The sequence below is a fragment of the Capsicum annuum genome, chromosome 6, assembly GCF_002878395.1.
Source record: "Capsicum annuum cultivar UCD-10X-F1 chromosome 6, UCD10Xv1.1, whole genome shotgun sequence".
NCBI classification, from domain to species: Eukaryota; Viridiplantae; Streptophyta; class Magnoliopsida; order Solanales; family Solanaceae; genus Capsicum; species Capsicum annuum.
The window spans coordinates 9,420,002-9,438,851 of NC_061116.1; the positions used below are offsets into that span (position 1 = coordinate 9,420,002).

At 30.8% G+C, this 18,850-nt stretch overlaps 1 protein-coding gene across 1 annotated transcript; it reads right to left on the minus strand.

Moving 5' to 3' along the window:
• Positions 1 to 8,684: 8,684 nt before the first annotated feature.
• Positions 8,685 to 12,957, minus strand: LOC107873573 (60S ribosomal protein L5). Its single transcript, XM_016720476.2, has 9 exons — positions 12,812 to 12,957; positions 11,366 to 11,435; positions 11,180 to 11,271; positions 10,890 to 11,016; positions 10,720 to 10,799; positions 10,498 to 10,614; positions 9,867 to 10,001; positions 9,568 to 9,737; positions 8,685 to 8,996 (listed from the first exon to the last, which is right to left on the minus strand). Exons 1-9 carry the CDS (start codon positions 12,812 to 12,814, stop codon positions 8,882 to 8,884), a joined length of 909 nt encoding a protein of 302 aa, XP_016575962.1. The 5' UTR covers positions 12,815 to 12,957; the 3' UTR covers positions 8,685 to 8,881.
• Positions 12,958 to 18,850: the final 5,893 nt, after the last annotated feature.

Sequence of the window (18,850 nt, forward strand, 5' to 3'; positions counted from 1 at the left end):
TAAATATAAAAAATTAGCAATATTGAACTACAAAAATAAATAAAGCACAAATATAAAGTGACTTCGAAAAAAGAATGAAAATTCTAAATGAATAATCTGAAAAGGAATATAATAAGGTGCCAAACCTAGTTATTGATTATTGTTTTGGAGGAAGATAAATTAAAATTTAAAAGGCTGAAAATAAATTTTGATGGAGTCAAAGAGGCGTGCTTTATAGAATTTAAAAGATTTTGACTTGTAATTTTATATTTAATTTTATCTCTAAAAATTTTAAAGGTAACTACTACTTAAGAAAATAAGCTAATCACGACTTCCTCCTATATTTTAGCCCATCATTCTTAGTCGTGTCAATAATTTTCTTATTGCCCTTTGCAAAAGAACAAAACAACTGCATATCATTTGTTTTCATAGTGGAGAGGAACTATACATAAATTATTACATCAACCCACGTAAAAAAGAAACCAAATTCCTAGCATTTAAATGAAGAATCCAAGTAGACTCAATTTTCTGATTGATATAGAGAGAACTAATAAATTAATCATAAAACAATTTGAATTTTAAGTACCTTATATAAATTATATTTATAGATATGGCCAGATACCTCCTACCTTGGAAAAAAAAAGATACGAATTAGCCATAATATAAATATAATGTGAAAAACATATTGCTATTATGTCAACACCTACCAAAACAAACAAAAGAAGACATCAAATAACAATTATGAGGCTTCAACATAGGAGCATGATTCTGGGGATAATAACAAAATAGTTAACATAAAGTAGAAAGAGAAAACATCTATGAGAAGTTAAGAAAAATTTTAGAGGTTTGAGAAGATAAGTGGATTAGCATAAATAATCAGAAAATTATCTTTGGTTTACGATAAGAATGAGAATATAAACAAAACAAAAATCAACAACCAATCTCTAAAATTGTTAGACGGCAAGAATCAAACAAAAAGATCTTCACAATATTTCAGAAGGAGAAAAATAAATGAAAATCAAATGGGGTTAAAGAAAACGTGCAAATTGCTGCTCTTGATCAGCCATATCCGCAACTTGAGAGCAGAACAATATTTTGATTGCAAAGTTAAAATATATTATTCTACTCTGAATGAAGAGTGTTGTTTGAAAAAGTTACGATCTCTTAGAGAAGTTTCAACAAAGAAGTACTTTAAATATCTTAGTTTAATTATAATTTAATTTTTATATTTAAATATTTATTATTAAAAACTGATAACTTCCCACTAAGAAAAAGAGTCCTAAATGTGGTTTGTGAACGTGGGAGATGTGGGGAGTTAGTCCCATATTAAATTTATTATTAATTATTAATTTAAAAAATCAACATAAACAATCTCCATTTTAAAAAAAGGAGTAAATAGATAATCATCACTATGATAAAAAAATGTGGAAATTACTTTTTTAAATAAAAAAAAAACGGAAAAGCTGGAATAAATAAATAAATAAATAAATATCAAAATTTTAAAAAGCTTTAATAAATTTAGATCTTTTAACATTTTAATATTCCCAAATTTTTTCTAAGTTTACTGATAACATAGTATTCAATTTGTGGATTTCTATGTTCTTTTAAATTTTTATATCTTAATCTAAATAGTTAACTAAATTTTTAAAAAGTTGATACAAATTTTTAAATTTAATTTCTCATGTAGATATGAACTCAAATTAAAATATTATAAGATTTTTAGATTCTCATGTAAATAAGAATTTAAAATTAAATTAAACAATAAGCATCAGCGTGATTAAAATTATAAAAATTTGCAACTTCTAAAAAAAATATAAAAAATTAAAGTAAATAATGTGTATATGTAGAAGCTGCATAAAGTAAAAGTATGCGTAGATATTATGTAACAGCAGTTAAAACTGAAGGAGAAGAGTTACATAAATGTAAATAACTTCCCATATAAAGATAGAATACATTTTAAAAAGCACAACTATATTTAGATCTTTAGATGTATAAATATTTTTAAATTTAAAAATAACTAATAACTAATTTTTTTCTAAAAATTATCACGTGTCATTTTATAATGCTGTCACTTGGCAACTTTTTTAAACAAGACTTTCTTGCTATTTAATATATATAGATTTTTATTTTCATTTTTTACTTGATTTTGTTGCACTTCAACAAATAAATTTTCAAAAATATTTTTTCTATTTTTGAGACAGTGGTAAAATTGTTCTTGTAGGATCTGCATTATTTTTTTATTAGTAATATTTTCGTCTCTTACTTGATGTTGTCGCACTTCAATCAGGGGACTTTTGAAAATATTTTATCTACCTTCATGAAAAAGTGATCAAATCTTCGTATAAGGTCTGCTCTATTTTTCTTATTAGTAATGTTTTCATCTTTTACTTGATGTTGTTGTACTTGAACCAAGGGACTTTAGAAAATATTTTATCTACCTTCACGAAACAGTGATAAAATCGTTCTTGTAGGATCCACATTATTTTTTTATTAGTAATATTTTCATCTCTTTCTTGATGTTGTTGCACTTGAACCAGGGGACTTTTGAAAATATTATCTCTACTTTTATGAGACAGCGGTAAGTCGTTCATATAAGGTTTCCATTGCTTTTCTTATTAATAATATTTTCGTATTTTGCTTGATGTTGTGCGTGAACTAGGGACTATTGAAAACATTCTATCTACCTTCATGAGACAGTGATAAAGTCGTTTGTATAAGATTTGCACTGTTTTCCTTATTAGTAATGTTTTCATCTTTTATTTGATGTTGTTGTACTTGAATCAACAAACTTTTGAAAATATTCTCTAAACAATGGTAAAATCGTTCTTGTAGGGTCTGCACTGTTTTCTTATTAATAATATTTTCGTCTTTTACTTGATGTTGTTGCACTTAAATCAAGGGACTTTCGAAAATATTCTCTCTAAAGAGTGATAAAGTTGTTATTGTAAGGTCTGCACTATTTTTCTTATTAGTAATGTTTTCGTCTTTTACTTGATGTTGTCGCACTTGAACTAAGGGACTTTCGAAAATATTCTATCAACCTTCATGAGACAGTAGTAAAGTCGTTCTTAAAGGTCTGCACTGTTTTCCTTATTAGTAATGTTTCGTCTTTACTTAATTTTGTTGCAATTGAACCAAGGGACTTTTGAAAACATTCTCTCTACTTTCATGTGACAGTGATAAAGTCGTTCTTGTAGGGTTTGTCCTGTTTTCCTTATTAGTAATGCTTTCATCTTTTACTTGATGTTGTTGCACTTGAACCAAGAACTTTTGAAAATATTCTCTCTATCTTTATGAGATATTGGTAAAGTCATTCTTGTAGGATCTGCACTTTTTTTCTTATTAGTATGTTTTTATTTTTCACTTGATTTTGTGGCACTTGAATCAATAGACTTTCGAAAATATTCTATCTACCTTTACGAGACAGTGGTAAAGTCGTTTTTGTAGGGTATGTATTGTTTTCCTTATTAGTAATGTTTTCGTTTTTACTTAATTTTGTTGCACTTGAACCAACGGACTTTCGAAAATATTCTATCTACCTTCACGAGGGAGTGGTAAAGTCTTTCTTGTAGAGTCTGCATTGCTTTCCTTATTAGTAATATTTTCGTCTTTACTTAATTTTGTTGCACTTGAACCGAAGAACTTTTGAAAACATTCTCTCTAATTTCACGAGACAGTGGTAAATCATTCGTATAAGATCTGCACTGCTTTCCTTATTAGTAATGTTTTCATCTTTTACTTGATGTTGTTGCACTTGAACCAACAAACTTTTGAAAACACTCTCTCTATTTTCAAAAGACGATTGTAAAGTCCTTCTTGTAGGATCTGCACTTTTTCCTTATTAGTAATGTTTCGTCTCTTACTTGATGTTGTTGCACTTGAATCAATAGACTTTCGAAAACACTCTCCATTTTTATGAGACAGTGGTAAAGTCATTTTTGTAGGGTTTGCATTGCTTTCCTTATTATTAATGTTTTCGTCTTTTATCTAATGTTGTTGCATTGGAACCAAGGGACTTTCGAAAATATTCTATCTATCTTCATAAGACAATGATAAAGTTGTTTTTAAAGGTCAGCATTGCTTTCCTTATTAGTAATGTATTCTTCTTTACTTGATTTTGTTGCACTTTAACCAAGGAAGTTTTGAAAACATTCTCTCTACTTTCATGAGACAATGATAAGGCCGTGCTCGTAGGGAGTGCACGATTTTTTCTTAATTAGTAATTGTTCTATTTTTTCATTATTTTCTTCATCTTATACTTGACTTTGTTGCACCTGAGTCGAGTGTCTTTTGAAAATAGGCTTTCTGCCTTCACTAGATAGAGGTAAGATCTGGGTGCAATCTACCTTCTTCAGACCTCACTTGTAAGATTTTACTGAGTATTATGCTGTTTTACTTCCTATTCGTACTGTTATGCCATTTTTTTACAGCATCCCTGTCTACATGACTTTGCTTATTAGTAGTTATGTTTTTTTCCCACTATTTTCTTCATTTTTTACTTGATTTTATTGCATTGAGTCGAGAGTTTCAGAAATATTCTCTCTGAATTCACGAGATAATGATAAGATCTGCGTATACTCTATCTTTTCAGACCCCACTTATGAAATTTCACTAGGTATGTTGTTGTTGTTGTTATTGTTGCTTATCTATTATTCGAACTGTTTTGTTATTTCTATTTACTTGAATTAGCTTACACACAACTTAACTTATTGAGGAAATGTTATCGTATTATATTTAATGTCATTTTCTTAATCGAATAGGCTATATTATTACCATCTAAAGTGTGACTTCTCGATCATCTAACCACTTTTTAAATTATTAATATAACATTTCCTAATTCATATCTTAATAAATGTTATATTTGAACACATATAATAAAATCAATGTTAAAAATCTTATAAATCAAACTCATTAAGTTGAAATCTTATTTGTATCTGTTTCAAAGAAAATGAGCTATTTAATTTAGTAGATAATTCAAACTCATTAAGTTTAAATTTTAAACTTAATAAACTATCCAAATTGTTAGTGTCATCATCAGTTTCGAATTAAATCATATATTTGACCCACAGACCGGTCTTAGTCAATCCTCAAGGGCTAAGGTCTAATAAGGTGCTTGAATTGACTTATTTTTTATTTTTATTTATTTCAAGAGCTAACTTGAATCGGGCTTATAAGCCCCAATTTTAAATAAACTTAAAAAAATCATACCTCAACTCAACCCTAATAGTTAAGTGACAGAGCCAGAATTTTCTCCGAGGAGATTTAACTCTACTCTACATGTATAAAACATAATTTTAATCATATATAAATATTATAATTTTCTAACGAAAGAGGTTCGATTAAACCCCTTATGCAAGAATAGCTCCACCGGTAATAGCAAGTTGGGGTTGGCTGATGGACCAAGTCCATTTTGCCGCCTCTAAACACAAGGATTGTTAATAATGAATGGAGTATTAACGAGGTGATCGAAGAGATTAACGTACCTATATTATTTATATTAATTAAATTAAATTAAAATGGTAATTTTGCCGTATCTATGTTATTTTATCATGTTCTATGCTTTTGATGTTTTTGTATACTGTCTTTTATCTTGAGCTACGGGTCTATCGGAAACAGTCTCTCTACCTCCTTAGAGATAGTGGTATGGACTGCGTACACTCTACCCTCCCCGGACCCCATTATGTCGGAATATACTGGGTTTGTTGTTGTTGTAAATTAAATTAAAATGGTAATTTTGTATTTAAATAAATGTATAATTCCTCATAAATATATGCAAGCATTATCGCTGCAAACTTGCTATAGACATGCATCGATTACTATCCTTTTAATGGAAACTCTCATGTAACTAATTCCACTTACCACGAATAATTAGCAATAATTATCTTTTAAATGACTCAATAGAAGTCAAAAACCTAGCACGGTCTAGTGGATGCAAATTAGGGTGTGTCAAAACCGATCCGACCAATAAGCCGAATCGATAAAAATGTTATTGACTTATTGTTATTGGATTAACGATTTTTTAATTTTCTACTGGGTTATTGGTTCGATTTGATTTTTCCTTATTGGATAAACCAATAACCCGATAAGAAATATGTATATATATATATACTAGTTTAGGTGTACGCGCCTAGCGCGTGTACCTCACTTTATTGAGTTCAAACGTTATACTAAAGAGGATATTTGTTTAAATAATAAAGATGAATACAATAATTAAATTCAACATGTTTTGAAAATTTTATTTAATTAACCTAACTTTTACCAAAAAAAAAAAAATTTAAAGTCGATCAACATTCATCTACCACCTGTATACTTCAACAAAATAATACGATGATAGGGACATCAAAACAATATAATTAATAGAGCTATTAAGATAATACAATTAAACTTAATCTTTACCTAAAAAAAATTTTAAAATCGACTCACATTCATCTAACATCTGTAAATTAAAATAACACAATAAGATAATAAATATATCAAAACAATACAATTAAACCTAACATTTACGCAAGAAATTCTTCAAAGCCAACCGACATTTATCTACGACCTGTAAACTATAAAAAAAATATAATAGTGATCACAAAGCTTCTATTTTGATCCAACTAATTCTTGTCTGAGCGAAAATTTTGACCCTAAAGAATGATTTTGACTGAAAACAAAGAAGATATATATATATATACACACATGTTGAAAGCTATTATGCTGACAAAAACAGTGAAGAAGTTGAGGGTTAGTAAATCAATCATCCACCAATCTAGACATGCAATCGAATCAAGTTAGATAAGCATCAATCATATTCTCCCAATAGGCAAACGGTTTGTTCTTTAGTTTAACGTACATCTCAATATTTATAGAAATATTTGATTAATAGAGTCTTATTTTAGGAGTATTTTTCTAACTAAACAATAGAAAGAAAAAAAATTAGTTAATTCTTTTCCCATATATTTTAGGAGTCCTATATATTTTAGGAAGTATAGTAGAAAGAAAAATATTAATTAATTCTCTTACCATATATTTTAAGAGTCCTATATATTTTAGGAAGTCTAGTTTTATATATATATATATATATATATATATATATATATATATATATATCTTCTTTGTTTTCAGTCAAAATCATTTTTTAGGGTCAAAATTTTCGCTCAGACAAGAATTAGTTGGATCAAAATCGAAGCTTTGTGACCACTATTATATATTTTTTTATATTTTACAGGTTGTAGATGAATGTTGGTTGGTTTTGAAGAATTTCTTGCGTAAAGGTTAGGTTTAATTGTATTGTTTTGATATATTTATTATTTTATTGTGTTATTTTAATTTACAGATGCTAGATGAATGTGGGTCGATTTTAAAAAAAAAAATTAGGTAAAGATTAAGTTTAATTGTATTATCGTAATATCTCTATTAGTTTATTATTTTGTAGTAGTTTAGAGTTCGTAGATGAATCTCGATCGGGTTTGAGAAATTTCTGTGTGTAAAATTTAAGTTTAATTGTATTATCGTAATATCTCTATTAGTTTATTATTTTGTGGTAGTTTACAGTTCGCAGATGAATCTCGATCGGGTTTGAGAAATTTCTGTGTGTAAAATTTAAGTTTAATTGTATTGCTTTGATATTAGTTTTGTCGTATAATTTTGTTGCATTTTACAGGTGATAGATAAATGTTAGTCGGCTTTGAGAAACTTTTTTACCTAAAGGTTAGGTTTAATTGTATTATTTTGATATCTCTATTATCGTATTATTTTGTTATTGTTTACAGGTAGTAGATGAGTGTCGGACGACTTTGAGAAAATTTTTATATGTAAAGATTAGATTTAATTATATTATTTTGATGTCTCTATCATTGTATTGTTTTGTTGCAATTTACAGATGATAGATGAATATCGATCGACTTTTAAAAATATTTTTGGTTAAAATTAGGTTTAACTAATAAATTCTCCATCTTTACCTACTCAAAAACTATTAAATTTAATTATTATATTCATCTTTATTATTTAAGCAAATATTCTATTTAATGTAATGTTTGAACTCATTAAAGTAACATACTCAAAAACTATTAAATTTAATTATTATATTCATCTTTATTATCTAAGCAAATATTCTATTTAATGTAATGTTTGAACTCATTAAAATGGCATACACGCGCAAGACACGTACACCTAAACTATTATATATATATAAACTCGCTCTATATTTCTCTTTCATTTCTATAAACCTATTCAATTTCCCGAAAACATGTTTAAAACCTCGATAACCGATAATACATAAAACCGAACCGATCGGTACACACCCCTAAGAAAAATGGTACGATCTGCGTACGCAAATATTCTATTTAATGTAATGTTTGAACTCATTAAAGTAACATACTCAAAAACTATTAAATTTAATTATTATATTCATCTTTATTATTTAAGCAAATATTCTATTTAATGTAATGTTTGAAATCATTAAAATGACGTACACGCGCAAGACGCGTACACCTTAACTAGTATATATATATAAACCCGCTCTATATTTCTCTTTCATTTCTATAAACCTATTCAATTTCTCGAAAACATGTTTAAAACCCCGATGACCAATAATACATAAAATCAAACCGACCGATGCACACCCCTAAGACAATGGTACAATCTACGTACACTCCATCCTCCCCGAACCCTACTAAATGGTATATGTTGTTGGGTGAAACTTCTCAAAAACCGATAACATATAAGTTTAAACTCAATGGAATAGATGCCTGCAGCCAAAAATATAATCCCATACATATGTCAAACATGACAAGTCTCGTTCTACTAAGCATGCAAAACTGAGGTTTCTACCTAGTAGCAGCAAAAAGAGAAACAATATTAAATGAAAACCACAAGAAAGCAACAAGAACTCAAAATTCTCGTTATGAAAGTTTTCACTCTAATCGTCGTCTTCCTCATCATCGTCGTCATTTCCACCAGCTGCGTTCAATGCATTCAGCCTTTCGATCAACCTAGCTTTCCTCTCTTCGTAAGTCAGCTTCTTGAGGTTGTACCTGCAGAACATACCGCAAGAGTATGGTTACAAAAGGCAAAGGAATTTCGGTGAGTCACATCCAAGCACGGTAGTGCAGAGATGAATATAGTCCAGAAAAGCATCAAACTAATGAAGCACAGTACAAAGCATCAAACTAATGAAGCACAGTACAACAACAACAACAACAAACCCAGTGTATTCCCACCTAGTGGGGTCTGGGGGGTAAGATGTACGCAGTCCATACCAAAGGGGTCCTTTGGTAGGAGGGATAAGGATAAGAAGAGAAGCTTATCCCATGTTTGGTTGGGACAAAATGCATGGGATAACTCATCCCGGGATTAGTTATCCCGAGATTATAGTGTTTTTCTTATCCCTCCTTGAGGGTGGGATAACTTGTGTTCCAACCAAACGATAGGGACAACAGGACACAACACTAGCGCACCTACAAATTTCAACTCGTACTAATGCTTTTGACTTGATATTTTTCTTTTTGAAGAAATCAAGTGACGCACCAAAAGGCAATAATGATTGCTTTCATGAAGCTAATGACTAATGATTGGTGAATTAAACGAAAGACAAAAATCTCAGACCTCTTGTGCTGCTTAGGAGGCTGCTTCCCAGACTTCTTTGGGCTTGGATCTGCACGTATGGCAGCATGAACCTTCTTGTACATCTCCTCAATATTGTCTGGCTCAACACCCGACTTGAGGTACATGCTAAAGTGTGACTGATATTTCTCAGGTTCGTCTTCCATCAATGTCTGCAAATGAATGCCGGGAATATCAGAGATGAAGAGAGTAACAACACGAAGAACGAACATTGAAACCCATGGTTCAACAATAACACCATAAATTACAATAAAAAATCAATTTAAGTACTTCTATCTCACATTCATATATGCAGCAACATGGCCACCATAGATGTACTTGCGATGAACTTCTGCATCGAGTTGCTTAGAATCCTTGCTGAATCCAGCAAACCTCTTCTCGCTGTGAGGAATGTCAATCCCACCATCCAATGCACCCTGAATCCAAGAACAAATATTAAAGAACGCAGATAGACAGTTAAAGGTCATGTGCTAAAATGCATAATACAAAACAACCAATTCACACTAGCAATATTGGAGACAGAGAGCTTACAAGTAATTCACCTTAAGCATTATATCAACTTATAATTAATTAGCCTTAAGCATTAAATCAAAGGCAAACAGCATCCCTCGGAGTGGCTCAGACGGAAGAGCTATCATATAATCTACCCAAAAACCCAAGCAATATTTAAGAGAGACAGATGTCTTTTCTTCCCTCAGAGACTGATATCATTGTTGCTACTTGCTAATGTTCTCTAATACTTTTGAAGTTTAGCTGATTGGAAGACAATTCAATCAACAATACAGAACAAGCATAAAAACTGCCGTTTCACGAATTAAAATTTTCAACTAAAGCAAATATCAACAGTCTGGTAAAAGTTGCATAGACTTTAACTAGGAGTAAAGGAAGCGAATTACAAAATCAGGATAATACCTTGAGGGCACCAAAAACACGGTTTCCGGTGGTAGTTCTTATAAGGCCAACGTCCAAGAGAGCACGGAAAGGCCTTCTGCTTTCAGCAGGTTCAACAGAGTAATCCTCCCCATTAACCTGTAACAATGTGTATTTTAAGTTGAGTCTTTAGACATAAAAAGCAACTTCAAACATGGAAAAAAAAAAATGCGCCCAGAAACCTTGTTTGCTGCTACTACTTACATCGAGATTTCCTTGGTACTCTACGTCCATTTCAAGCTTCTTGAGAACTCGTCTTGCCAAGAGAAGTCCGGTACAGTATGCTAAATTGAGCATTAAACCACTTATTATTACTGACATACACAAAAGAGTATCACGCGGGAAAATCAAAAAGTCAAATAGCTTGTAAGTACCGGCAGCATAGTTTGTCAGTCCAACTTTAAGTCCATAATGAGACAACTCGCTTGCATAAGCAGAAGCAAGAATCATGTCACCAGCAATGCTAGCAGACACAATTTGTGCAATTATGTCCTTGTTAGTCTAGAGACAATGTTAAAGATAAACGAGGAAAATTCACCTCTCCCAACATCAAAGATAAATGCTTATCAGAATTTCCACCATTAATCAAGTGAGAAATGTTTTACATGACATTCAATGAACCCACAGTAATAAGAAAATTATCAGTGGACATTAGAAAGGATACAAATCGAACAACGAAACGGTATTTTGGAGTGTTGTACTTGTTTTTGTCCTGATTGATCAACCGAGTCCTGGCTCTATAGTCCGTCTTTCCCTCTACACAGTAGCAAAATAGGGACATTAGTGAAATTTTAATCACAAATAGGATTGAGCACACATCGAAAATGACGAAGGAGAATAGACGCTTTACCTCTCCTTCTCTTGAACTTGACCTGGAAACGCTTAAAGTAAGCCCTAGTCTTCTGCACTTTGATAAAGGCCTGCAACATAATTCAGCAACAATGTCAAAACTCAATCAGAAAATGAAGCATTGAATAATATTTCACACAACACAGCATTCCTTTTAGTTCATACACATTTTTTTTTTTACAAAATAAAAAATAGCCATGTTATTGGACAGTCAAGTAAGGGACATGAGCTTTATTTTAGATGTAAAATAGAATCGACAAATCGTTGAATCGCATAGTAGTAATGGGTTCATTAAAACCCAATGTTTTTGACACAACACATATACATGAGGAAAACAATTCAAAATTTTCAACAAATATTACATTTGGAAAGAACCTTGTCATAAAAATCTAGCTCCAATCGATATAGATCGTGAAATCCAAGTACTCGAGAGAGAACAAGACAGCTTGTATCACTAAGTTATATGAGTTAACATCTAACCATTTGTACAAAAAGAAAATAAGAACTCACTGACACTATTCTCCCCAATACCAACTAAATTTACCCCCCTAATATTTATACAAAACGAATTTTCCCATTAACATTCCGAATAACACATACATTTTCAAATTCCCACAAAAAAATCGCATTTCTAACCATATTATGGTCATAAACAAGTAAAATAACACTATAAAAACAATTTATTAATCCTTTAAACACCAATAATTTACATATAAAAATATGCAATAAATATAGCACTAAAATAATAATGTATATTAATCTAAACACCAAATCCTATCATACATAGTATGAAATATGCCTGAAAACTGATAGAAAATAGAAAAATGAAACATCAATTTCATTTAAATCAGAAATATGTCCAAAAAATGAAGGAAAAAAATAGCAAACCAAATTAAACATATCTCAGTAACATAAAACAGATCCATAAACAAAACAAAACAAAACAAAACAATAATAAAATGCAATTTTCAATTCCTTTAAACACCAAACACTATCATGTACAGTACAATTTATGCCTGAAAAAACTTCACAAATTGTAATCGTAAACTTTTGGTACAATAAAAATATATCATTAATTGAAAAGTAAAATAAAATATGATACATAAACTTCACCGAAATTAATTAAGTAATATCATGAATTGAAACGTAAAACAGAAAAATATGACTGAAAACTGATAGAAAATAGAAAAATGAAACACATTTCATTTAAATCAGAAATACGTCCAAAGAATGAAAAAAATAGCAACTTAATAACATAAAACAGATCCACAAACAAAACAAAAAAAATGCTAAAATACAATTTTCTATTCCTTTAAACACCAAACACTATAAAATATGATACATAAATTTCACTGAAATTAATTAAATAATATCATGAATTGAAAGGTAAAATAGAAAAATATGAAACATAATTTTAATGAAATTATAAAAGTTAATTGACTTTTACCATTGTAGTCGATTAGCCGCCGCCCGTCGGCGTTTAGAGTTGAGTTTTGAAGAGGAGAAGAGCTAAGTGTGAGAAAAACCTACTGATATGAAGCTAAAATACCTTAGCTCAAACCCTAATGGGTCATGTTTTGGACTTTTAAGATCCATGTTGGGTTCGGCCCATTAACATGAAGCCCAAAATTCTGAATTTTAAAATGGCATGTATTTTTGGAAAATATATAAATTATAGTAGTACCTTACTATTTTGGAAAAATTGCACTAATCTACATCTAAAGTGTAATTGTTATAAAATATTAAAGAACAAAGAAGATGAGTAGAGAGAGAATAGAGAGAGTAATTCTTATTTCTTCTCTTGAGAGATTAATTACAATGTCGGAAAACTCTTTTATGTACAGGGGAAAACTAACCTTGGGGTTTGTAACTTTTCCATTATTGACATACACAATATATGGTAAAATAGGTATTCATATATATGGTAAGTAGACATTCACTATATATGTACATTTATAACACTCCCCCTTGAATGTCTAATTGATAGATAATACGCATATATGCTGCCTCGTTAAAAACCTTACAAGGAAAATCTAGTGAGATAAAACCTCGTAAGGGAAAAAGAGTACAGCGCGTATTAACTTCCCCTAATGAGAACATCTTTGAACATTTGTATTCCGAACTTGTGTACCATCTTCTTGAAAATTGCAGTTGGAAGTAAGCCTGTCAATGGGTCGGGCTGACCCGGCCCGGCCCGGCCCACTTACAAAAATTGGCCCAGTTTGATCCGGCTCAGTCAGTCCACGAGCTGTAGGATACCGGGTCCCGGACCGATTTATTTTTTTGATTGGGCCCGATTAACCCGGCCTGGACCAGGCCCGGCCCGATTACGTTTTTTTTTTTTTAAATAGATTTAATTATAAGTTAGTTTTAATATATTATTAATTTATTATCAAGTATTATTAATTTATATATTTGTATATATCTTCTATAGATGTATATATTTAACGTATATATGTGTATATGTTTTATAAATTAATATATAACTATATATATAATTATATATTGTAGTATATTTTATTTAAAGTAGTACACATATATTAGATGGTACGTATATATGTGTATATATCTTCTATAGACGTATATATTTAACGTATACATGTGTATATATTTTATAAATTAGTATATAACTATATATATTGTAGTATATATATAAATTGTAGTATATGTTTTACTTAATGTAGTACATATATATTGAATGGTGCGTACATTTGTGTATATATCTTCTATAGACGTGTATATTTAATGTATACATGTGTATATGTTTTATAAATTAGTATATAACTATATATATATATATATATTGTAGTATATATATATATATTGTAGTATATGTTTTACTTAAAGTAGTACATATATATTGAATGGTGTGTATATTTGTGTATATATCTTCTATAGACATGTATATTTAATGTATACATGTATATATATTTTATAAATTAGTATATAGCTATATATATATATTGTAGTATATGTTTTATTTAAAGTAGTACATATATATTAAATGGTGCGTATATATGTGTATATATCTTCTATAGACGTATATATTTAACATATACATGTGTATATGTTTTATAAATTAGTATATAACTCTATATATACTTATATATATTGTAGTATATATATGTTGTAGTATATATTTTATTTAAAGTAGTACGTATAGTCGTATATATTGAATGTTACGTATATATCTGTAATTGTGTATATGTGTATATATTTTTTAAATTCTAATGTAGTATATACTATATATATATTGTTTAACGTATTTAAAATGTATATAGGTGGTTATATATAGTGTATATTGGTTTTTTTACCGGGTTTGACCGATTTTTTAATCGGGTTTAGGTGGGTTAGATCGGGTTGGGTTAAGTGTGTCGGGTTAGGGTTATTTTTAAAAATTCTACTGTTTAACCCGGAACCGGCCCGGGCCACTTAACCCCAACCAGGCTTGGCCCAGCCCACAAACCGGCTAATTTTAACAGGCCAGTTCCAGATTGACCCGGCCCGACCCACTTAACACCCTTAGTTAGAAGAGACTTGGTGAATAGATCAGCCACATTGTCACTTGAACGAATCTGTTGCACATTAACACCACCATTCTTTTGGAGCTCATGTGTATAGAAAAGCTTTGGCGAAATGTGTTTCGTTCTATCTCCTTTTATAAATCCTCTTTTAAGTTATGCTATGCATGCTGTATTATCTTCATATAAAATCGTGGGTACTTTCAAGCCACATTTTTCCCGAATGAGATGTATTATGGACCTCAACCACACATACTCTCGGCTTGCTTCATGAATAGCTATAATCTCAGCATGATTCGATAAAGTGGTTACGATAGACTGCTTTGTTGATCTCCAAGATATGACAGTACCCCCACATATGAACACATAGCCTGTTTGAGACCGAGCTTTATGCGGGTCAAATAAGTACCCAACATCAGCATAACCAACAAGATCGGAACTACAATCTTTAGGATAAAATAAGCCCATATCGGTAGTCCCTTTTAGATACCGTAATATGTGTTTGATCCCATTTAAATGTCTCCTAGTAGAAGCAAAACTATATCTTGCTAACAAATTAACTGAAAAGGGTATATCAGGCCTTGTAGTATTTGCAAGATACATTAGTGCACCAATTGTACTAAGATATGGTATTTCAGGACCAAGGAGTTCCTCATTCTTTTCTTGAGGTCGGAATGGATCTTTATTCACATCAAGTGATCGAACAACCATCGGAGTACTTAATGGATGTGCTCAACACCATTTCTGTGTAGGCAGATTGATGGACAAAAATACTATTTGTCAAATGCTCAATTTGCAAACCAAGACATAACTTTGTCTTACCGAGATCTTTCATCTCAAATTCTTTCTTTAGGTAATCAATTGCCTTTTGAAGCTCTATTGGCGTTCCAATAAGGTTTATGTCATCAACATAGACAGCAAGTATAACAAACTCTGACATTGTTTTCTTTATGAAAACACATGGGTAAATTTCAGCATTCGTATAAACTTCCTTAGATAAATATTCACTAAGTCGGTTATACAATATGTGTCCAGATTGCTTCAAACCATACAATGATCTTTGCAATCTAATGGAATACATTTTCCAAGGCTTTGAACTATATGCTTTCGGCATTTTAAATCATTTGGAAATTTTAATGTATATCTCATTATCAAGTGATCCATATAGATAGGTTGTTACCACATCTATCAAATGCATCTCAAGTCTCTCATGGACAGTGAAACTAATAAGATAACGCAATGTTATTGCGTCCATAACTGGTGAATATGTCTTGTCATAATCGACATCAGGCCGTTGTGAAAATCCTTGCGCAACAAGGCGTGTTTTATATCTTTGTATTTCATTTTGCTCATTTTTTTTCACACAAAGACCTATTTATAGCCAATGGGCTTAACACCATTAGGTGTTTGAGCTATAGGTCCAAAAACTTCACGTTTGACAAATAAATTCAATTCAGATTGAATTGCTTCTTGCCATTTTGGCCAGTCATTTCTTTGTCGACATTTTGTGACAGATCGAGTTTCAAGATCCTCACTATCTTGCATAATTTTCGTTGCAACATTATATGAAAAGACATAATCCACTAATATTTCAGATCGATTCAAATTAGTTTCAACATCACTTGAATTTATGAATAGTTCCCCGTTTTCTTGAGTCTCAGACTCATTAATTCCTTCAGGAATATTAACATTGCTCAAATCTTGAACTTCTATATAAGGATCTTTCGTAGTGTCATCTTGACCATTTATTTTTCTTTTTCTAGGATTTCGATCCTTAGAACCTAATGGTCTGCCACGCTTCAAGCATGCTTTAGATTCATTAGCTATGACACTAGTGGATGGTCCTTTAGGGACATCAATTCAAATTGAGATATTTTCTGCAGGAATATGTGATTTAGTGATCCTTTTCAAATCTGTAAAGGCGTTCGGCAGTTGATTTGCAATTTTCTGCAGATAAATAATCTTTTGTACTTCTTGCTCACAAATAGAAGCACGTGGATCAAGATGAGAAAGTGATGGATTTTTCCACAAAATTTCTCTTTTGATGTCACTATCTTCTCCCTCTAATTTTTGAAAAACTATCTCATCAAATCGATAATCTGCAAATCGAGCAGTAAATATATCTCCCGTTAATGGTTCAAGATAGCGAATAATGGGGGGTGATTCAAACCCAACATAAATTCCTAACCTTCTTTGGGGCCCATCTTGGTGCGGTTTGGTGGTGTTATAGGCACATAAACACCGCACCCAAAAATTCTCAAATGAGATATATTAGGCTCTTGATCCAAAACCAATTGCAACGGAGAAAATTTATGATAATTTATCGGTCTAAGACGAACAAGTGTTGCAGTATGCAAAATTGCATGACCCCAAATAAAAGTGGACAGCTTAGTTTTCATAAGCAATGGTCTTGCTATCAACTACAGACGTTTCATTAATGACTCAGCAAGGCCATTTTGAGTGTGAACATGGGGTACAGGATGTTCCACTCTTATCCCAATCGATAAGCAATAGTCATTAAATGCTTTGGATGAAAATTTTGCAGAATTATCAAGGAGAATAGACTTAATTTGATGATCGGAAAACTGTGTCCGTAATCGTATTATTTATGCCAATAATTTTACAAGTGCCAAGTTGCGAGATGACAAAAGGCATATATGAGACCATCTAAAAGAAGCATCTATTAGGACCATGAAGTATCTAAACGACCCACTAGGTGGATGAATGGATCCACAAATATCCCCATGTATGCGTTCCAAGAATGCGGGGGATTCAATCCCAATGTTTGTTGGCGATGGCCTCACAATCAGCTTGCCTTGATAACAAGTATTGCATAAAAATTCACCATTCGATAGAACCTTCAAGTTCTTTAATGGATGCTCATTTGAATTTTCTATGATTCGTCTCATCATTATAGATTCAGGATGTCCCGGGCGATCATGCCAAAGTATGGAAGTATTGGAATTAGTAAAATTCCGATTTACTATAGAACGTGCCTCAATTGCATAAATCTTTGTCCAATACAGGCCAGAAGATAAAGCAGGGAACTTTTCAATAACACGTCTGCCCAGAGACATTCTTGGTGATACCAAGATATTCAAGATTCATCTCATCGATTGTCTTGATATGATAACCATTTTCACCGATATCTTTAAAACTCATCAAGTTTCTTCGAGACTTGGGAGAGAACATAGCATTATTTATGATGAGTTTAGTTCCCTTGGGCAAGATTACAATGGCTTTTTCAAAGCTTTTAATCAAATGAGCACTACCAGAAATTATAGTAACATTAATCTTGCCCATGTTTAGATGAGAGAAATATTTCTTGTTTTTGAATATCGCATATGTAGTGCCAAAATCAATCAAACAAATATCCTTGCAGTTGGACTGCTTACTTTGAAAATTATCCATGTCTTCAAATAAAATGACATACATTAAATAAATAAAATATATATTAAATCCTTGCACAAAGTGAAAGCTTATGCTATAAGAAATTGTTAATCATACTTTACTAGGCAATAAAAAAATATGTCCTATTTAGTACGTGATTAGCTTAGCTTAGTATTTTATTTTTCAATAGTTTTAATAGTTTACTAAGAAGAAAAACAAATGCATTTTGTTCAAAACGTTAACGTGCAAAAAATATGATATTATTATATTATATTTGATAAAGAATGAAATAATATTATTATAATTCAATAGTATGGAGCATAAAGAATATAATATAATAATAAAAAAATGAATGGCATAGGCGGGGTCATTGGTTGCCAGCCAACAATCACTCTTTTTTTTTTCTTTGTTGCGGCTACATTTGTTTTTATTAATGAATCACCCTTTTTTTTCATTCTTTCTGTTTTCGTTCTTCCTGTTTTCATTCTTTTTTTTTTCAATAAATAATGGCAAATTGAAATTCAATTCAATCAATAATAAATTAAAATACTATAATTGAACTAATCAATATTAAT